General features: G+C 40.8%; 1 protein-coding gene across 3 annotated transcripts; it reads left to right on the forward strand.

Annotated features, from left to right (window-relative positions):
* Window positions 1-832: 832 nt before the first annotated feature.
* SPTY2D1 (SPT2 chromatin protein domain containing 1) lies at window positions 833-21,327 on the forward strand. 3 transcript variants are annotated; one of them, XM_064452568.1, is made up of 7 exons: window positions 834-1,036; window positions 10,026-10,140; window positions 12,221-13,261; window positions 13,295-13,882; window positions 14,666-14,819; window positions 15,483-15,560; window positions 17,694-21,327. In XM_064452568.1, exons 1-7 carry the CDS (start codon window positions 977-979, stop codon window positions 17,788-17,790), a joined length of 2,133 nt encoding a protein of 710 aa, XP_064308638.1. In that variant the 5' UTR covers window positions 834-976; the 3' UTR covers window positions 17,791-21,327. The 3 variants fall into 3 exon arrangements, with proteins under 3 accessions (XP_064308639.1, XP_064308638.1, XP_064308637.1); XM_064452567.1 differs by having other exon boundaries at window positions 12,221-13,882; XM_064452569.1 differs by lacking the exons at window positions 15,483-15,560; window positions 17,694-21,327 and adding an exon at window positions 14,109-14,164 and having other exon boundaries at window positions 833-1,036; window positions 12,221-13,882; window positions 14,666-14,794.
* The last annotated feature ends 1,074 nt before the right edge of the window (window positions 21,328-22,401 follow it).

Here is a 22,401-nt window from a genome sequence, read left to right on the forward strand (position 1 = left end):
TGATATTCACGCAGCCAGGAATGCACTGCTGCTGGAACTGGGACATCCCTAGAAGCCAAGCACCGTTTTTCAAGATAAGCCAAGACAGATCGCTGCAGAGACATTAACACATATTCCTCCTTTGCGACAGGATTTCTACTTGGCAATCTTGGATTTGCTCGGAAAGCCTTTTGCTTCCTTCCCCTCAGCAGCTGAACTGGGAGTCGGAGCTGACCTTGTGGCGCTCACCGGCAATGCCGGGGGCAGGTGTCAGGGAGCGCCTCGGAGCAACCGCCCCTCGCCCCAAACGGCTTTTCCCCTTCAAAACCGCACCGACCTCACCGCCACGGAACAGCGAGCCGCTATAACAACAAAAAAAAAACCAACAAAACCAAAAAACACAACCACCGCCACCAAAACGTAGTGATTCTTGTTGGTTTGTTCACGCGTCTCTGTGCCAAGGCCGGGGGCTGGCAAGGTGCTTCTGAGTGACACTGAGGTGCGCGGCGGCGCGGCCGGGGGGCCCCGCGGGAACGCACCCCGGCCTCAGCCTCGCCGCGGCGCCACTGCGGGCGGGGTGGGTGCGGGCGGGGCGCGGGCCAGGAGGGGCGGGGCGGGGGCGGCCCTGGCAGCCCTTATCAGGCCGCCCCCGCAGCGGCCTCAGGGCCCTCTGCTACCCCGGGGCTCACGGAGAGGTACGGCACGCCTCTCCGCACCGTCCACCTCCTACTCCTCCTCCTCCAACCTGCCCCAGCGGACGCGTTTCCTGAGGCGGGGCGTTCGTCACAGGGAAAGTGACGCGCGGGCCGTGTGACGCCATCGGGAGGCGAGGTGATATAAAGGGTAGGCGGCGGCGGCCGGAAGCGAGCGGAGGCGAGCTGCGGGGCGGGCGGGGACGGGAACAGCGACAGGGACAGGCGGGCGTCGGCGGCGCCTCTGCCGGGCGCGGAGGGGAGCGGGGTAGCTGCTTCACGCCGCCCCCCGCCCCGAGCTAGCCATGGATTTCCACAACATTCTCGTGATGGCGTCGGAGCAGCAAGGGCTGAACTCGGTGCCGGTGAGCGTGGGGGTGGCGGCGACCGGGACCGGGAGGGCGTGAGGCCGGGCCACAGTGACCGTTACGGCCACTGGGGCGGGCGGAGGGGGCGGTTCCCGGCGGCGCCGGGCCGGCCTGTGTGATGCGGGGGCCACGCGTTCCCCTCACCGGGCGTCAAGGGTCTCGCTGGGCCTCCCTCCGGCCCACCGGCGCCCGGCCCGCCCGCCCCAGGCCGGGGGTGCTCGCTTTCGGGGGCCGGAGAAGCGCCCGTGGGCGCGGGCTTGGGGGGACGACACGAACCGAGGCTCCCCCTCCCTGCGCGTCTCGGCGCGTTCGGGGCTGGGAAGGGGCGGCCGGGGGTTGCGTCGTCTGGTCGCGGAAAACACCGAGGTCCTGAGAGCGAAATCGGTGGTACGGGGGGACGGCGGCGGCTAGAAGTGGGATAAGTCCTTTTGTTTCGTCTGAAAACAGAAGTCGGCCACGTCTCAAATGCGGCCCGGAGACAAAGAATGACAAGTTTTGGATGAATGTGCTGCGTCGTCCAATACCTTTGTACACATTGCTAAGGAATAGCCTGCGACAGCTGTACGGGGATGACTGGTGAAAGGCATTTGGTTTATTATGAATATTGCTCTGAAGTCTGGATTTCGGCAGTTTGTGTTTTAACTCACGTGATCAGTTTTATGTTGATTCTGTATGAAATAACCCACTTAGCTGAACGCGGTCTGGCAGTAGGAGGGGCCTGTGCCCTTTTGGTACATTAGTATACTGGGTTTCATTCCTTTGGCAGGACCCAAATTATAAGTCATGCAATCTTATTTGGATAAAAAATATTTTCTTTTTGGTAGCCACCAACTGGGGAAATGCTTTTCCTGTCCAGTCTTTAACAGAGTGTCACAGTTCTGTGTTTCTGTGATGAGCTCACTTAAGCCAGTGTACATGAGAGGAGTAGTTGTTTATAGCATAAACTATAGGAAAAACAGAAAAAGCATACTCCTTAGTTCTGACACTGCTGAAATGGAGAGACTTGAGAATAGAGAGTATCTCAGTCTCTCTATATCACTAGTAAAATTTCAGTAATGTTCACTAATGTTGTGACTAGTTGATAATAGGGACCAACCATATGGTAGATATGCATAATTTGTCAGGTTCCATCGTGTTTTAAAAATCTTGTAAAAGGTACTCTGTTCTCTGTTGCAGATGTGAGGGTAAGGGAGGCAATCCTACTGCTTGTGCAATGGTCGAGGGGTTTGTTACTCGTTTTAGAAAAGGCAGGATTAGGATTTGCTTATGTGATTAACTCGTGGAGTGAGAGTACAATTCAATCCATAGCTGAAGCAGTTTGGTTTCTTGCCATTCTAGCAGTGCAGCTTTGAATTGTAAAGTTGGCCTTAGTCTTTGAGCAAAAGTGGGGCTGCACTTGGCACTGCTTGAGGTTATCTGTAGCTGTTAGGCTTCAAAAGAGATCCTGTGGAGGTTTTCTGATCAATGGACATCAAAATAACTCCAGTAGATTAAAGCTAGGGCATAAAATGTGTTCATATAATCAGAATATAATTAATATTAAATATTTTAGTAAAAATACTATACAGACTAAATACAAAACCTACTGCCATGTAAAGTTAACAGGTTTCCAGAAATATTAGTTCCTGCATTAATCAGCATATTCCTTGAATTTCCCTTTGAGAAGTTTAAAATAAACTTTACAGTGAACTAAAGTAAATATTCCATGCCTGTTGTAATTAAAAATAAAGCAATGTGCACAAGCAGTATGTATATCTCAAAAGTAGAAACTATAGAAAAAATCTGTTTAAGAAATAATATGGTCTTGTATCATAAGAGGGGCCTGTGTAAAACAGGTATTGCATCATGTCCCTGTAAAAACGGATCTGCTTTTTCACCTCCCTGTGGAAATCCAGATTCAAAAGGAATATTGCTGAAATGAGCCTTTCGGTGACTTATTAGTTGCATCAGGTTTTCTTTCTAAATAAAACAGTACATACACGAACTAGTATATAAGCTATTAATGTGTTGCTAATAGTCTTTACAGCAGTTGCTGAAAAGAGCTCTGGTTTTCCTCTCACAATGTTCCATAGGGGCTTCAGTGTTTTCTGTATGTTTTGTTATGTGTGTTCATGTTACCAGTTCATTAGATTTCCAGTGTGATCTTGCTTTGATTAGATGTGATGCCAGTTATGAGGTTTAATGTTGATTTCGGTAAGATGTAAATACTTTCTAGGTCACTCTTTTCTTTTTGGTGAGATTGGTATACTCTGTTATGCCCCAAGTTTTATGTGACCTAATGGATGTGGTGAAGCATTTCGAGATGTTTGTGTGGAAGATATTCTTAAAAATATGAAACTACTGCAGTTTTTAAAAAACACTGAGTACACTTGGAACCAAGTAATTAGTTTATTTCACCTTGTTTCTATTGCCATTAATAATTTATTAGAAATTATCTCATATAGCTCCCTACTCCTTTTAACTGAGGATGAATCTCTGTTGTACAGAACTTGCAAAAAATCTGATACAGAATAGTATTTAACCACAAAGAGGTGACCCAAAACTGAAACAGCTTGTCCTCCACGTCAGCACTTGCTGAGGTCTCATTTTAAGTCACTGATGTGCGGTGACCATGCATTGCTACAAAATACCCTCCAGTAAAGATGACAAATACACCCAGCTACCAAAAAGTAAGTATTTGTGAAGTAAAACTGTAGCAAAATCCCAGAGTTTGTTCAGAGGACCCTGCGCATTACAGAGCCTCCCCATGAAATTGTAATGTACAAACTATTGAACGTGTGCCCATAGGCAAGAGAAGCCCTGAAAGAGAAGTATGGAGAAATATGGTGAAGTATGGATTGCTGTTGTAGAATCAGACTCTTATTCAATTGGTGTGCGTGTGCTTATGTGGTTAAAACTTGGCTCAAAACAGGACCTAGAAATGCTTTGTGTTATATCAGCATCCACACCAGGAGAACTGCAAGATATGCAGTGTAAAAAGTTGGCAAGGGGTGCAGAGGGCTTTTACTCTCAGCTTGACTGAACTTGATAGTTAAGTTCCAGGCACTTGCAACACTGCCTAAAATGTGTAAAACTTTCAGCTTTTCCTATTCCTGGTCTCTCTCTTTGCATAAACAGATGAAAATGGGGACTGCAATACCACTACATAAAGGAAAGCATAAAGTATGCTTTTAATTTTTCTTTACTCTGTGAAGCAACATTTAACAGAAAAAACTTCTGCATTTTTTCAGCTAATGATTCAGCCCCAGTGTTGTGACAGCAATTGCAAAATACTAAGAAAATTATTTTTGCATTTTTAGGGCTAAGATGTATGACCCTCTTAAATTGGTGTTGGAAGATGAGAGTTAAAATAGTCTTATCAGTAAAGCCTTTTTCTTGGTAGGGGTTGCTAGAACCTGAAGAAAATCAAACAAATCTAAGCATGCTTGGTAACTACCATTTACTTTGTCATAACTAGATATTGATAACAGTAGTTGAGAAAGCATTACATGCACATATTCTAACAAGGTCTAACTGCAGAGTGAGCTTCTGGTAACCTCCGCGTGGTGTTTGCAGAGTGGACAGTGCAAAGACCATAGCAGGGGCCTTGGAAGAGGCCTTGGAAGTACAAGCATAGGATGCTAGCAGAGGCCTGGGCAGTTAACACAAATGACCACTTATCAGTTTGGAAAGCTGCCTTTTGAGTATCTAGTATTAGGGCATTGGGAGAGGAGTGACACAAACAAGGATGTATGTGTGGCTTAACTGGGTGAATGAACCATTAGTGATATCAGAAATTGATACCCTGAAGAATACTTAGGGGGAAACTGGGACTTGCCATTGGAGAAGGCTACATGTCTTTATGAATGGTAAGGAAGAATAGGAAAAGTGTTGTAATGTTGTCCAGGGACCACAACTTGCTGTTGAAAAATAAGCAAAAAAAAAAAATCCACCCTGTGAGAACCTCTGCAAGTTGCCCATACTGGATAGCACAAGTGCAATTGCCTTTACATTGCATGTGCAATCTCATAGCAAAAATTATTAGTTGCACAGGTGCTCTACTTGAGAACCCAGTTTGGCAGAATTGATCACTCATATCTTGCGTTGCCACCTGTATAAATATTGATCATTGTTAAAGGCAATAGTACTTCTGTTACTTGTATCTGGGTCTGGTATTTGGCCTAAACCCAATGGAGCTTCATTTGGATGCCACAAAGCTTACAATAATGTTATAAAATCTGTTGTACAGTCCAAGATTTGGCACTTGAGTGCTGACGACAGCACTGATCAGCAACTGTATCAGGATCGTGTGCCACACTTGAAATTCAGGGATATAAGAGCACAACCATGTTTGCAGATTATACAGTTAAACTTGTGGCCTGGAGCTTGCCTGCTGGCCAAGGCTGGCTACAAGACACTGGCACTCTGCATTTAGCGGATGGATGTCTTATTTAATGTCTGTAAACTATATCTGACCAATATACCTCACAAGTCAGTGTGCATGTGTGAATGTATAGGCACATACAGCTTGGGGGGGGGGGGCGGGGGTTTACTTGCCATATTAATACCAGTCTTTTTTTATTAATCTTTTTGTTTTGAGGTATACTTTTCATCGAATAATCTGCTTTGTCACTCATGTAACTATACACTAGAAAGTCCACTGAAACAGTTTATTCTGGCTGTAAGTAGAAAACAAATAGGATTTTGCACTGTAGTGGACTTTACACCATACTCTTAAAGAACCATTGGTCAGATTCTGGGAGAGGCAGTTTTAGGAAGGTAGTTATGGCAATGCTTGCAGAGATGAAGGTAAAAAAATGAGAAACTCCAGGAGAAATATTACTCACTGGTAGGAAAAGACTTGATATTTCTTGAGGGTACATGCTTGAAGAAAGGCACTTTGACAGCTGTTACTCTTTACTTTGGGTAAAGCAGTGCCCACTTTCATACTCGCTTAGAGCTTGTCGCTAGGCTCTACCCAGAGAGATAACCAGTGTTTACAACTTTAGTGCAGTGTTCTGGGACCAGCTTGATCTCCTCTCTCATAAAGGCTAAACGCTTGTTTCTCTGTTGATTTAACCAACTTGGCGATAGCTATAAAAAGCCAGAATAGTGCAGCTGCTGCATGGACGATAAAGTAGTGATATGCCCCAGTTTATTTTGTCTGGTTTACCTGGAATTTGATACATGTTCATTTGCACTGTAAGCAAAACACTTTATCAGTGCTTGTGGAACATGTGCATGGTTCAGTGCTTTTAAAAAGGCTAAACTTAAGCTGGTTATTTTATGCTATTTCTAAATGAAGGTGAACAAAACTTCTGTCAACAATAGTAGTGATTCACAGAACAGAAAACAGGTATTCACTTACGAATCATTTAGCTGTGTTTTCAGTTGTTGGTCGATATCAAGAAATGCTGCCTATAAGAAGACTTAAATCTTAAATTTTGCACAATTTGCAACTTTAGTGGCAGTCAGAAAAACAGCATGTCTGTCAAGCTGCTTTACAAACCTGCTCCTAGATAGGATTGTTGGTTGTAGTTCAGCAGAACAAAGCCTGAAAACTGCTTCCCCACCACTTTAATTCTTCATAAGGTTTCCTAACAGCGTAGATAAATTTACATTTGTCCCTGCTGTTTAGCAGTTTTGAAAGGTGCTCCTTAGGCCTAAAACTCTTTCAGAATCAGTCATTGATGTTGGAGAAGACCCTGAAGATCGAGTCCAACCGTATCCTCTGTTTTGAAAATGCTTTGTTTTGTCTGTTTTTATAACCTGTGTAGAAACTGAATAATTAAACCAAGTTTTGCCAGATTAGGTTACCAATGGAAAAACATGACATTTTTAAGTTTGGGAAAAAATAATTTACATAGACATTATAGTAATATGAGTATACTACAGATTGTTCAGATTGTCCTCAGATTATCCCGAAGGTACTAATTTGCTTCAACCTTTTTCTGAAAGGATTTTCACTGATAATGTATGGATTGCTTTGCTTCTCTATCTCTTCTGATTTAGATAGAGCATGCCAGATTTCTTTGGGCCACTGAGTCATGGGCTACATTTGAACAAAAATCAAAAGGCAGTATGGCATCATGGTTCAGGTTTCCTGGACAGTTAGGTCTTGCAATACTTTCAGTCTGAACAACACAAAAGCTGGGAAGGACCTCAGCTTCCAGAAGAGAGGGGCCCAGCTCTAGCTATCATCCTTTAAATAGTCCTAGCGATGATGATCAATTCTAATGATTTCAACTGCAAGTACCAAAAAATTGTTCAGGGTTGGAGCTTCTCCAGTGATAAGGATTTACTAAAATCAGTTCTTAGATTGTGGTAAACTCTCTTGTACAGAGGTGAATCTTGGTAAATGAGCTTGACTGTAGTAGGTCTTTAATGTGATGAGGCAACACGTCAGGTTTTACTACTGCAATGTATGTGGATGGTGTATCTTCATAATTTTGTTTTAGTAATTTCAGAAATTACTAAAGGTGACTACAAATAGCTGTTATTGTGGATGCCCTTCTTGGAGCCTGTTTTGGCTGCATTTTAGAAATGAGTTTCTGAACCTTGCTTCTTAGTGCATGTATATACAAGATAACGTATGGGTTTGCACATTAGTAATTAAAGTAATCCAAGAACCTATTCATGCGCTGCTGTTTCAGTGAATTAGAAATTAGAGCGAAGGCTTCCATTGGACGATATTGAAATCTGTAGAGAGTTATGCTACTAGCTTGCCTGATTATTGCTTCTAAAACATTCAGATGTAGGTATCTGTACCAGATATTTTAATTTTTCTAATTAAGTTTCATAAGGCTGTATGAGGATAGGGAGATATTTGAGAATACTGACTTGTGTGGCTTTTTTAATTAATGATATTGTTTTTATTTAGGACAGTATTTCACAGCTCTTTCATTTGGTGAGGATCAGAACTTTTCTGTGGAAGGTCTTGGTTTAGGTTCTAATCTATTGGCTTACTACTGAAATAAAAAAAACCAACCCCAAACCTCAAATAGAGTTGGGTTTTTTATAAATGTATTCTGCTTTCCTTCTGCTTCTGGGTTTAACTGGCCTCTATTGTGTTTATCTTTCCAAGTGTCTCTGTCCTTTTCATTGCTTTGTTTATCTTCTCTAGTCTGTTTGTGGGAAGAAGATTTAAAAAGTCTTTGTTTCTTTCCATTTTATGATTCTAAACCCCAATCTGATAATTGGTACCTTTATGAAAGGTAATGTCTGAACAGGTGTAGCACACTAGTGCAAGTGTGGGTTATGGATCCCAGTAAGAAAGGCACCCAGACTCTTAACATATGGATTAAAATTACATTTATTGGAGATAATAGGAGAAGGAAAAAAAGTGATAGCATACATAACTTTATCTGTTCAGCTGCTGGAAGTCTGAGTTGTACAGCACTGGACAGACATTGAGGCATGGCAAACTGCAAATCCTGTCTGGTGAGGGTCATGAGCATTGTAGTCAGAGCTTTTATAGGATATTCTTGGAAGTAAACAGCTCTATCATTTCCACTGCCAAGCAAAAGGATGCTGTTTCACTTCAAGATGTGAGACCTAGAATCATAGAACGGTTAGGGTTGGAAGGGACCTTTAAAGGTCAGCTTGTCCAACCTGCCTGCCGTGAGCAGGGGCATCTTCAACTAGATCAGGTTGCTCAGAGCCATATCCAAAAACCTGACCTTGAATGTCTCCAGGGATGGGGCATCTACCATCTCTCTGGGCAACCTGTTTGAGTGTTTCACCACCCTCATCATAAAATGTTCCTTATATCTAGTCTGAATCTACCCTCTTTCAGCTTAAAACCGTTACCTGTCCTTACCACTACAGGCCCTATTAAAAAGTCTGTCCCCGTCTTTGAGTCTTCTTTAAGTATTGAAAAGCCGAAATAAGGTCTCTGTGGAGCCTTCTTTTCTCCTGGCAAATTATGAATTACATGTGGTGTAATTGCCAGGTGCCAAGTGGGGGCTGCATATTTTGTCACAATTAGTCTGCTGAGTTCATCCAGTGGCCTCAAGTGGTAGGTATAGTAGAGTGCAGGCCTGTGCCTATTCAGGTCAACTGGTATGCAGATCACTAACTCCTTGATGTACAGTACTTGTCTGTTTAAGATCACTACAGCAGGAACTAAAATCAATACCACTGGTTTTAGATCAACCTACCAATTATGCTGGTGAAGTCAGTTCCAACCCTTGGAGTAATTCCATTTTTTGAGTTGATTTATTTATTTTCACTGATTAAGATAACCTGAAACTGAAATGCGTATCCATGAAAAAGCTGAAAGCTGTAATGGACCTGTAAATCTGCAGTCTGGAATTGAACAGACTGGCAACTTGGGCTGTAGTCTGCTTTTGTTTCCTGCTTGGTCAAAGACTAAGGCTGAACTGAAACATTTTTATTCCATTTCTGATGCAGCTGTTGCATTCTTTCTCAGTCTACTGCATTTTGCTCATTGGTCTTGGTTTTCTTACCTGTCTTCTGGATTCACGTTCATTTGTTCTAAAAGCTGAGTGCACTCTTGTTACGGATGAGTGGAATGCACCTCTCAGAAGAGAAGCAGCAATATATTTTGAGATAAAACAATAGTTTGACAGAGGTCAGTAAGTCTGATGGAATTTGAGAGTTTTAACAATGGTTTGACAAGGTTCAATAAGCTTGATGGCAAGGGTCACCTTATTAACTACTGCATAGAAGAAACATACAAAGGAAAATGTAATTAAATATTTTTCAGGACACTTTCACTCCCTTGTATATGAGCCGGGGCTTTATAGCTTGCAGGTTCTCCCCAAGAATGTGAGGTGAATGCTTCTTAGCCAGCCTGAACCAAAGAACGGCTAGGAGTTCAGTTTATCTGTCACAACTCTTGGCTTCAGTGCAAATTCATTGTTTCTTTATTCTGTACCATCTCTATGCTTTAAGTCAAGTACATGACTGTTATGCAACTCTTCCATTTTGAAAACTTTGGTTTTTACATTTCTTAACTTTTGTCATTTTCCTTTGTTCTTTGCAGAAAAGGTACAGTTTGGCTGTTGGTCCTCCCAAAAAGGTTCCAAAAGTCAAGGGTGTAGAGTCTGCAGCAGTGCAAGCATTTCTCAGACGGCAAGAAGAAGAAAAAAGAAAAAAAGGTAACACTCCAGACTTTCCTGTGGGAGACTTTCATTGACTCTTTGAGACTTTGTTACCTTATTCAAAGCTCATGCAATCTGTTTCTGGAATTTATGCACATAACTGATGCTGAGGGAAAGCCAGCACTACATAGGGATTAGGGATGTTTGCATGCTTTCCTAAGGAGTTTAATATTAATCAGCTACACTAGCATTTACTGTTGGAGATTGAGAAGTAAAGTGAAGAGATATTGCAAGAAACCACCTGGGCTTTTGGTAACTTAACTCTGAAAAGCTTTATCTGTGTGGAAGATATGGTAAGTGTTCTGTCATATCTTAATCTAGTGTATTAATACGGTCTGAATTTTAAATTTGTATGGCAGAGGCTTTGTTTGAGTCACAGTTTTTACACTGTTATTTTTGCTTTAAATAGTCAATAGAATAAACTAATAGTGCACTGCTTCTAATGTTAATGTTTTGTGAAAGGTAACCAAATCTGATGGACTGGATGGCCCAGGGTATTCCTCCTCTCCTGGGCCAGTCATGAGCCTGCTCCTTATCCCTGCTGCCGGGTCCAGCCAGAAGCAATACTGAGCATGAATTCCATGTAGGCCTGCATGTGCACACACTTTGTACAGTCACAGCCCTTGACAATAGAATAGCATAGGCAGGGGATGGTACCTTTACAGGTACTCACTGCATGAGTAGCCCGATCAATTTTCTAGGACCTGATGCTTTTCCTGAGGCTTTCTGGTATTTGGCACCCACTCCCATGGTCTCACTGTCACAGAAATTGGGGGAAAAAACCTCTTAACACCAATGCAGAATTAAGAAGCAGGTGTCCTCTTTATAGCAATGCTGGATGCTTGGGGGATCCTTCTGCCTAATGTGCATACCTACTGGAGTTCATTTTGACATTTATACATGAAAGCTAGCATACCATGCCTATCTAACACACAATCATTGACCTGACTGAGCATCCTCTTTTTCCATTGGTCTGTATTTTCTTTGCTTAAATTTAAAGCTACAGTATGATTTTAATTCACCTGCCCATGCTCAAGGGGAGTGGGGGGGTTAGTCCTTTTGTCCCTCAATTGAGTTGGTGGTGGCAATCTCCCCTGCCAGAACTACCTTCCCCCAGTTTTGTGATTCGGTGCCTTCTGGGCCAAGATGTTCCCTTTTATCACTGATGTCTTCACATCTGGCCTTCCCTTCCCTTCACACCCATCTTTGTGGCACAATGTCTCCACTGTTAGTCTTGGAGGTTGTTAGTGAGGCATGCATTGATAATACCCTCTTATCTGGCCTAAGCATTATTTACTACCTTGTTAAAATTCTCAGGTGTTAGTTTCTACTCCTGTGATCCTTTCTTAACCACTACTAACTCCTCCACTATTCTATTTCTTCCAAGAATATATGTGTTTGCAGTAACATCACCAGTATCTGACATTCAGGCCTCTCATCCTATTCACTGGCTAGTTCAGCCTGAATTTTGTCAGCAGATCACACACAGACTCAAGATAGAGAGCATACTTCTGCAGAAAATAACTAAAAACAGTTCAGTAAGAATGTAGCACAGACTGTGGAGATAGGGCACAGGTCTCTGCCAGACAAATGTAGTGACCAGCAGCTTGCTGCTTTGTGGCTGGCTGCTTCTGTCTCTCCCCTACGCTTCTCTACACACACAGCCTGTTTTCCAATTCTTACCCTCCCAATACTCTTTGATTACCTCCCTTTTCTCATCTTCCCTTAAACATTTGATAGTGAATTCTTTACAGTCTCAATTCTCTTGCCCAGTCTCAGAAATCTTTCCATTACCCAGATATCCCAGAAGTCTTGCACCTCCTCACACAGTAATTCTCCTTAGTTTGCATAGCATTGTTGAATAACCTTAGTGGGTTTTGCAATAGCTGCATCTGACTTAATTGTTTGCCTTTGTCAGAGTAGCTGATTCAGGTGGGTTAGCTTGCCCTGTTGGCAGACCTCTAATGACTTTCTGGTCTATTTTGAATAGCTGTTGGGCAGATGGTTTATCGGTTTGGAAGAAATTGAAATAAAAAGTAGTGCTTTTGCATAACTTTCTCCTGGTTTTCTTTTACAGCACTGGAAGAAAGAAGAAAGAAAGAACAACTCTTGGCTAGACGTATTGAACTGAAACATGACAGAAAGGCAAGAGCTATGGCCTCACGAACAAAGGATAATTTTTATGGCTATAATGGCATTCCTGTTGAAGAGAAGCCTAAAAAGAGGAGGACTTGTGAGAATGTTGCTCAGGCCCCAGAGGCTGAGTATGCACCAGAAGAAGAAACTGAGCAACTTGGATACAGTCAGACTGAATCTGAGCATGAGCAGGACGAATATGAAGAGAAACCATCCAAAGTTGCAGTGAAACCAAAGGCACCTCCCAAAAGTGCACCAGCACCTCTGAACTTTGCAGAGCTCTTAAGGCTTGCTGAAAAAAAACAATATGAACCGGTGGAAATAAAAGCAGTGAAAAAGGTAGAAGAGAGACCCAGAACAGCAGAAGAATTGAGAGAGAGGGAGTATTTGGGACGCAAAAACAAAAGAGTAGAAATGCATAAAAAGAGTGAAAAGGAGATAAAGAACACGGGGATATCCAGTTCTTCAAAAAAAGTGACTTCTCAGAAAGAATCTCTAAATGCAAAACTTCACAAAAGCTCAGTAGATAAACATTCCACACCAAAAGGCAGTCTGTCATTTTCTATGAGTGGTACTGATAAGAAATCCAAAGCACCAGCATTGACTGAAAAACACTCACGGACATCATCTTCCTCCAGATTTGATCAAATGGAAAAAAACTCACAAAATGGCTCCTTAAAAAGCTCTACTGGTAGCAGTCATAGTAAATTACCTGTCAATGGTATTGGAAAGTCTGGCTCAAGATCTCATGTGCCGCCCTCAAAACCAGCAGCCAATGGAGCTCAGAGGCTACCATCTGCTAAAGAATCCAGCCTGAAAAAGTCTGCGCAAACAAAATCGGGAAATGCTGCAGCCCTTCAGCATGGAATCAACTCCAGTGCAAAGCGATCGGGCAGCAGCTTAGGAAAAGGAGGACCTGGACACCCAGGTGGCGGTTCAAGTGCGGGGCCTGGGCGATCAAGCAGCAATTCTGCTGTGGGACCTGGAGGGCCAGGAAGGGGTTTAAGCCCAGGACCTGGAAGACCAGGCAGTGGCTCAGCTGCAGGACCTGGAAGACCAGGCAGCGGCTCAAGCCTGGGACCTGGGCGACTGGGTGGTGGGTCAGGAATGGGACCTGGAAGGCTGGCTGGCAGCTCAAGCATAGGACCTGGGCGACCAGGCGGCAGCTCAAGCATGGGACTGGGGCGACCGGGCAGCAGCTTGGGCACTGGACCAGGAAGGCCAGGCATCAGCACAAATGCAGGACCTGGGCGACTAGGCAGCAGCTTGGGAACAGGACCAGGAAGGCCAGGAGTCAAGCCAAGCACTGTACCTGGGCGACCAGGCAGCAGTTTGGGAACAGGACCAGGAAGGCCAGGAATCAATCCAAGCACAGGAGCCAAGCGACCAGGCAGCAGCTTGGGAATAGGCCCGGGAAGACCAGGCATCAGCCCAAGCGTGGGACCGGGGCGGCCAGGCAGCAGCTTGGGCACAACTGTAAAACCGAAGTGTACTGTTGTATCAGAAACTATTTCTTCTAAAAACCTAGTCACAAGACCTAGCAATGGACAGATCAATGGAATGAGACCTTTTCAAGGGCATAGACCTGTACTTCATCCACAAGGTATAAAGTTCTAGAGCAAACAATTTTTTAATTAATTATTTGTTTCTTATTTTTATGTCTGAGTCGATGTCCCTGAGGGTCTTTGACAATTACAGATGCAATTAGGAAGACCTGGACAAAATACCATAGTTGTCTTTAAAAGAGTGCATTTAACAGTAGAATGCTTTTTTCCTGCTTTGCAGCTTTTTATTTATCTTTACCTATGTTCATATTCCTTGAAATACAGGCCTGGGGTGTGAAGTATTACATGAAAGAAAACTAAGCAGCCTGTGATGGATGTTGGTACATGAATGCTGTTAGAAGGAAAAGAATTGAAGGATTCACTGCCTGCATTGCTTAATTATGCTTAGTCTTTAAGCATCTGTTATTAAGACACTGACATTTTAAAGTGGTACATGAAAAATAAAAACCACACAGCAAACCTGTGACTGACTTTTTAGTGTTTTGGCAAATTCATCTTATCAAGCAGTTCTAAAAATTTTTTTCTGAACAGAAACAAGCAGCATGGACTCTAGCAAATAAGTGCCTAGAAAGCCCTAAACAAGAACATAGACTTATGTCTGCTAGTTTCCTCAGGATGCAGTTGGTGATACTGACATGTAATCTATAGCACAACTTAAAGGAAGTATTTCCTTTTACTGAGTTTCTGAGAATTGCTAGTTAACCTGAGGCAGAGGTTTTCTGTCTTGAAGTCCAGAGTTGTAAAATGGCTGTGCCTGAGGTATAGCAAGGAGAAGTACTGTTAAATTAATCTTACAGTAATGTTATTAATTACGGATTTAGGTCTTGGAAGACCACCTATTAGTTACAAGAGACAAATAGATGATGATGATGATGAATATGACTCTGAAATGGATGACTTCATTGAAGATGAAGGGGAACCTCAAGAAGAAATATCAAAACATATTCGGGAAATATTTGGCTATGACCGGAAAAGGTAAGAAAAAGTCAATTTTAAGATATCACAGAACAAGCAACAGAACAACAGACATTAACGTAGTTCAACAAATAAAAATGCGTTAGAAATAGGGGAAGGGCTGGTATCCAAAAATGGTTTTGCTTTGCAGAAATTTAATAAGCATTAGAGTTGCTTCTGTGCAGAAGAGACCTTGAATTTGCACATTGCCTGCTATGCTCTTCTGGAGAGCAATATAATTTGCTGCAATAGGGCATAGCTGGAAAACACAGCTTCTTCAATGTCTCACCTGTGTAATAGTAACTGTTTCCTATTATTGGATATTAAAAAGCTTTCTATGGCAGTCAGCAGTATTTCAGAATTCATCAAATGTAACTACTTGAATATGAACTGCTAAATGCAATAGTGTTACCTCTTCTGTAAGAGGATCTAACTTGGTACGACTAGGAACTGCTCGAAATGAAGGCTCTTATTTGGCTTATTTAAATACTTCCCTCTTGTCTGACAGTAATTTATAAGAAAGCAAGCATTTTAAAGTCTTGTAACTTAGATTCTTTCAAAACATTAAAATCTATGTATGGCAAGGTAATTATTTTTTCTAAGAAGGTATGTGAATTCATAATTCAACTGTACATTATCATGGATGGATTTCTAGTGTGCTGAAAACTAATGTTTACCTTCCAGATACAAAGATGAGAGTGATTATGCCTTACGTTATATGGAGAGCAGCTGGAGAGAGCAACAGAAGGAAGAAGCTAGGAGGTATGCATAGATTTAAACTCACCTAGAAAGTGGGAAGCTTGTTTATTGCCCAAGTCATGGGGCAAAGTTAGAGTGGATATTTCCTGCTTTTTTATAGTAGAGGTAAATAAGCCTTACTATTTTTTTTATAAGAAAGCTTAGGTAAAGATGAAAGTCAGCCAGGCAGTGGTGAGTAATGTAAATAGTGTATGTTCATTCTCATGTATTGCAAACTTTGCATGTTTAAAAAAAAAAACACAACAAAAACAAAAACCCCCCAACAACTTATGCCCAAAGACCTTTTTAAAAATTACTTTAAACTTCAGTCGAAATGCTAAACACTTCAATTTGTACCAAACATTACAATATTTTGCTAGTTTGAGGAGTAGAAGGAGATTTGTTTGTTTTTACCTATATACACATGTTTGTGTGTGTATTTCTATGTATATATAAAGTACTCTGACAAACTTGCAATCAGTGATTTAAAATATGAAGATTATATTTTCATATTGGTTTTGACCATTGGTGTTGGCCTATAGGCCTGCACAATTCTTTTGTTGCTATTATAAAACCTGGTGTTCGTAAAGTGATTTTCTTTCTGGTTTTTAATGGCTGGTGGGTCAATCTTTGTGAAAGTTATAAGAGGTTTTTTATAGATAATGGAAAATATTGGAATATACTGAGTTAACGAATTTTTTGTTCTACTGGAATTTTTATATTGTTATTCAGAAGGTGCCTTCAGCATTGGAAACATGCATCTTTCTGAAGAGATAGTGTTCTTATTTCTCTTGCTCCTGGGGAATAGCTGCAGCTCATGCAAAGCTATAGTCTGTTAAATGGAGTTAGAGGAAACAACTGGCATTTTACAGCGATGTTGCTATTGACTAAATTCTCTGAGAAGACCTAGGCTGAGATTCTGTGGAGTTGAATACCTGGCTAACTTTTAACTACCATGCCAGCATAAAGGAAGGGAAGATAAGAAACTTAAGTAAAATTGAGTTTAACTATTTTCAATGCTCAGCTGCTTTTCACTGAGATTAGTTAAAAGCGTTATGACAATTGAAATGAGGAACTCTTTCTAACCAAGCAAGACCACTAAAATTTAGTTGTTCTAAGTTGAAATAAAAAGTTATGCTTCAACCAGAGTTTGATCACATAGATACTTGATGTGTTTGTTTCCAATCTTAATTTGGATGTCTGCGGTTTCCTGAATTCAAGATGACTTGGCTATGCTTGTTTAGGCATAAAATCTGTTTTAGGGCCCGTACTGGAGCAGTTTAGTCCAGAACAGTTGAATCCTCATTGTCATGTGGTTGAACCTTTGGCAACAAGGTGCATGCAACACTGCCTCATGTTGCTTCATAATGAGCTATGGATGTACAAATGCGCTTGGTAGAGCTGCAATTGAGGCAGTAGCAGATCACAAAATGGTAGCTTTGCAACACCCATAGTATCAAACCAGCAAGACTATCTGGCCCTTATTTATTGAAGAAGAGATTAGTTATTTAAGTACCACTTTCAATATACTGGCTTCCAGGAAGCTGAAGAAATTATGTAGGGACATAGTTAAATATGCTGTATTACCAGAGTCTCTTCACCAGAGTCTGTTTACCAGAGTCATGGCAGCTAGATAGGCTGAGAGTGAGCAATGTTGTGCTTGTAGCTACCTGAATGGTGCCCCAATGTAGGAAGTTGCAACGAAGTCTTTTGCTTCTCTACTGTTTGACATTTACATTGGCAAGGGAGAGAAAGGGTATGGTTTAGGTAGTACTCAGAAGTTGATGAGAGTCAGTCTTGCTATGTCTTATATGCAAGAGTTGCATTGGGCAGAACTGATGGATGTGTTTCAGCAGCTTCTTTTTAGAAAAATTACCTTATTAAAATCAGAGTTTTTTCATTATTGATTTTTTTTAAACAAAACCTTTAATTTTTCCCTCAAAGATTTGTTTCTAATCTAATGATAAAATCTTGATTTCTTTTCTCAAAGCTGTATTCTTGCTATAACTGAAGAGAATTTGGTTGTTGAACTGATCTAAAACTTCTGCTCAGATCAGCTGTAATAATTTTAGGATTGATTTTCTTGGGGGAGGGGTAGAAGTAAAATTTCATGTTGCTTGAGTAGCAGTGTGTAAAGTATTTCATCTTATTTGACAGTTTGAGACTTGGTGTTCAGGAGGACTTAGAAGAATTGAGACGGGAAGAAGAAGAATTAAAACGCAAGAGACAGTCTAAGAAGCTGAGGACACGTTAACTGACTTATGGTGTTGACTTTGTTCATGTTTCTGCTACCCTCTGCCTCCACACATCTCTTATTCTACTTCAGTTTCCATTTGCTTGTTAGAGGGCAAAAGAATATTTAAAGCGATTAAAGTACTGAAAAGCAAGGCTTTAGTTTGACCTAAATAAGATATTTATTTTTAATACTTGCCAGGGTTGGTTTTTTATGAAGAGATTAATGCACTAATGCATATTAAGTGGAATAAAATAAGGAGATGTTTCCATTCATTAAACCAGTTCAAGATGCCAGCAGTAATATTGACTAGCTATGCACTGACTCGGAACTGTGTGGGCCCATATACCAGTAAACCGATCTTGCATTCACTTGAAAGAAAGGAATAGCATTCTTGTTCCCTGATATTTCTTGAGACTTGGAGAAATTGTTCTATATCCTACTGTCTCCCAACTTGAGCCTCAAAGTATTGAAATGTCATCTGCTGTACGGAAGCAGCTTGGATGTAAATTCAGCCATTGCCACAGATGTTCAAAGCAATAAAATGCTGCACATTTTCTGATTTGAGTACCTTCAAAAATAATTTGAACCTCTTTATATCTAAACAGAAAAGTGCATGTCACTTGCAAATTGTACAGTTATAGGTATGGCCGAAAGATTATGTTGGCTTTTGCTGTGTCTGGAATTCCTGTACCAGTCTAATTCAGTGTGATAAGTACACACCCTGAAAACAGGATTTCTAGTGTTTGTATGTAACTTTACTTTTGGGCTCAGGCGTATGCTTGGGAACTCTTTTCCTGCCCTGTAAATCTTCACGTTTGTTTAACAGCTTCTGCTGCTTTTACAAATTGTGTACAGTGCACATGTTTTTTCTTGCATTAAACATCTGATGTGTGAAATGATTTAAAATGTGAAGCAGTCATTTATCTAATTAGGTTTACTATTTAGAAAGCACATCAGAATTAAATTTTGTTAGAATGTATTTGCAGCTTTCCAGTATTAACAGCTTCATGTTAACTAGTTAATACTTGTGACAAATTTCATCAAACCAAAAATCTAAAATGCTCCATATAGCAGGAGAGTTAGTTACTTTAATGCCCATATTTGCACATTATTTCTAACTATGCACTTAAAGACTGTTTCTTTCAGTAACTGAATTTGTTTACAATCAGCACAGGGCTCATGTAAGTTTACAGGAGTTGTACTGAGAATCTGAAGCTCAAATCTGGTGTTGCATCTGTTTTGATTTCCCCATGAAGGCTGCCCTTCAAAGCCCACCAGTATCACTACTCGGCTTTGCCTCAACCTCCAGGACTCCACTGATAGTACCTCGGGCTTCAGCTGCTGTGAGGCTGTTACATTTTAGTGCTAGAAGTACTAGGCAAAGTACAAAAAGGGCTTTTGGTGTTTGTTGGGAGGGGGGAAAATAAAGGAATAAAAAGGAAAAATTACCTTGTAGAAAAACAACGCAGGAACCTTTCCTATCAGGGGCTATTCTTAACTGTGCTGCTTCTAGGAAGCAGGTCAGGTAGCAACCTGTAAGGAACATCTTGGAAGCTGCTGAAGTGTCAACATCTGACTCTTAATGTAAGAAAAAACAGAATTGCCTTTTTAAGATATTTTCTGTCAATGGTGTAGCATTTCACTGCCTCAGTAAAACACTGACATGAGTAAACTGTTGGGATAGATTCTATAAACTAATTCAGTATTAGCTGACAAGGAGACCAGATGAAGATACCATCGTTGCTCCTCTATTTTTAACTTTCTATATTAACTAAAACTGTTTCTCAGTGTATGCACTTGAGACCATGCAAGATAGTGTAACCTCACTGCTTGTCTAGAAGTGTGTCATATTCACTCTGCTTCACTGGGACCATCTAAAATTTTCTGTTGTAGTTCCTAGAATTAGCCACTCAAGACAATGAATGCTGGGACCATGATCAAGTTACTGGGTTTTTCACTTTTTAGTTCACTTCTTAGCTGGAGAAAGGCTCTAGGTCTGTCAACCCAGACAGCTGTATCAGCTGTGAGCAACTTCCTGCCTGGTTGGGAAAAACGTCTCTTATGAAGCAGAAGAAATACATTAATTAAAAACTGGTTCAGTTGGGAACTGCTTTTCAGATAGATACAGGTTAAATAAAACCTGATTATTTCACCATTCTCCGGATTATTTTACCATGCAAGATCAGTAAAGCACTTTGTCATTTGTCTTTTAGGTGGTGACTAGAATGTATGTACTCTGCTAGCTTCCCTAAGACACTGTATAACTGTCTCTTCACACAGTGATCATGGCTTAAACTTTGTCTCTTTCAATGAAAAATTATTCAAGGACATATTTGTAATTTTACAGTCAAGAAGTACTTTCTCATAATTGGCATGGGATGCTCATGGTTTTCAAATTTTGTACAACCATTTGGGTTTTAAAGTGCTTGCATTTGCTGCATATTTGTAAACTGGCTGGGAAGGAACTAAATTTGGGGGTTTTTAACTCCTGACCTTGTATCCAAAAACATGTTTACTGTTTGCCAGATTAATAGTATTAATCTAATGAGAGTACTTCAGTACTTGTCCAAAGTGCATCTGAATTTGAGGTCAAGAAAAACTGGAAGAATGCTTATATGGGTTTATGAGGATCTGCTGTTAAGCTAATGATTTAATTGTATTGAATGAAATTCTGGTTTGGTGTTTAGATTTTTAATTCACTGTTTGACAATGTGCCTTTTTTCTAAATTGTGTCAAAAAATAATGAATGTAGGAGTATAAAAAGGTTGGTTGGTTTCTGCTATCTCAGATTCTGTATCCTTAAACTTGATAGTGTGAAATGACATACTTTTCAGAAAACCCTTCCAGGTCTGGCTCTGATTGCACAATTACAGTAGCTACTTCTTTACTGCTAATGCTAAATCAAATGAAGGGCACTTTCTATTGATGACTACTCTTTTGAAAATGTCTTCTATTTACACTTGACCTGTATTTCACTTTACAGTGATGTCTTTTGGAGGCCAGGGTTTTGCATATCACAGGAAGCCTTAGTGTGCAACTCTGTGCTGTGCTTTAAAATGTTTCAAGAAGTATATGAGATCTCTATGGAAATCTGGATTTATTTTTGTGTAAAGCCCAAAATATTGTCCAGGAAAAACTAATTTTTCTAATTTTTTGCATTTTGTAACATAATCTAGTAGCTGATGCATATTTCTAGATATAGCGTATTTCTGGAGACCAAAACATGTCAGAAAAAATAAATATATGGAGAGACTGGTGTTTAAATTGTGATGAATGTACTTCTATTTATTTTGGTGAGTGGGTGTGATGCAATATTAAAGTGTTAGTGTGTAAATAAGGGTGCTTCTAGTTTTAGCCAATTTTTTTTTCTTTGGGGATATCATTTGTGCACAATGTCTTTTTACACAATGTGACAAATCAGGTTAAAAACTCGTACATAGCTTAACTGTTTTCTGGTGCTGTCAAGAAAGTGTAAGTGTATACTTCTGCACACACCAAATGCATATAAGTTTTGCAGAGTATGTATACAATAAATTACAGGCATTAAACACTTCACTGCTATTTCTCATTGGTTTACTTTATGGAAGATTTTTCAGAATCCTTTTCTGATGGTTTCCTCTGGGCTGTCACACACAACAGCGTTAGGCTGAATGTTCTCCAAGAATTGTTCTCTTGTTCTCACGCAGCCAGCAAGAATGTATGAAAAACTAGTCACTTAAGCATTCAGGAAAGATCTCTGAATCATTGATGTCTCCTGCAGTGTAGGCCTCTGATATGATACATATTTAGAAGTACATGTGTTTTAGAATGATAGTACACACAAGCATATCAGTTGCCTTTAATTGCTTCCATTTGGCATGTGGTGTTTCAGCCTCCAGTTGCATAAGCAGCATCTTTCTCAGATTTTCTTATTCCCATCTAAAGAACCTGAGCTTCCTCGATTGCTGTCTCCTATGGAATGGTTTACTGCTTCGACAGGTGGAGGTAAACACGGGTGACTGTTCTGATTAGCTAGTGCTGCAACCCACTTCCAAATAGATGAATGAATACACATCGAAGCGAGCCCACCTGCCTTTCCTTTGAAACAGCAATGCTTGCACTCTTGTGTACCTTAAAAAAAAAAATCATATTGCAAATCAGCATTTAATCAGTGTCCTTCGGGTACCTTGTTTTGAAGGTATGAAATATGTTACCTTGTTTGGAATAACCTTGTATGGAATTCCCTTGAGAGTTTTAATGTATCTTAATAGCTGTAATTGGTCATAGTTTCAAAGCAGATATATTCTGTTCAGGTGGAGGGTGATTCTACATGGAGGGCTATCTTAATCCAGCCACTAAAGCTGTAATTCTCTGGAAGCAATAAAATTATTTTACTCAGGTTTGGAAAAAAAAATACATTTTTCTCATTTGAGAACAGTTTAGTTATAATTTATTTGAAACAACATTTTAGTTCCCCAAGACAGAACTGCAGTTTAGTCATCCCACAGGTAGCCTTTTCTTAGCCCTTGAAATGCATATGGAAACACTTATTTAATTTTCTATGAGCCTAGTGATCCAAAAAGCCTTTGAATGTGACTGTAAGTGATGCATAGACAGGCAGCCTGGTCACATCAGGTGAATCCTCAGAGT

Source organism: Phalacrocorax carbo, chromosome 5 (assembly GCF_963921805.1).
Source record: "Phalacrocorax carbo chromosome 5, bPhaCar2.1, whole genome shotgun sequence".
Classification (NCBI taxonomy): domain Eukaryota; kingdom Metazoa; phylum Chordata; class Aves; order Suliformes; family Phalacrocoracidae; genus Phalacrocorax; species Phalacrocorax carbo.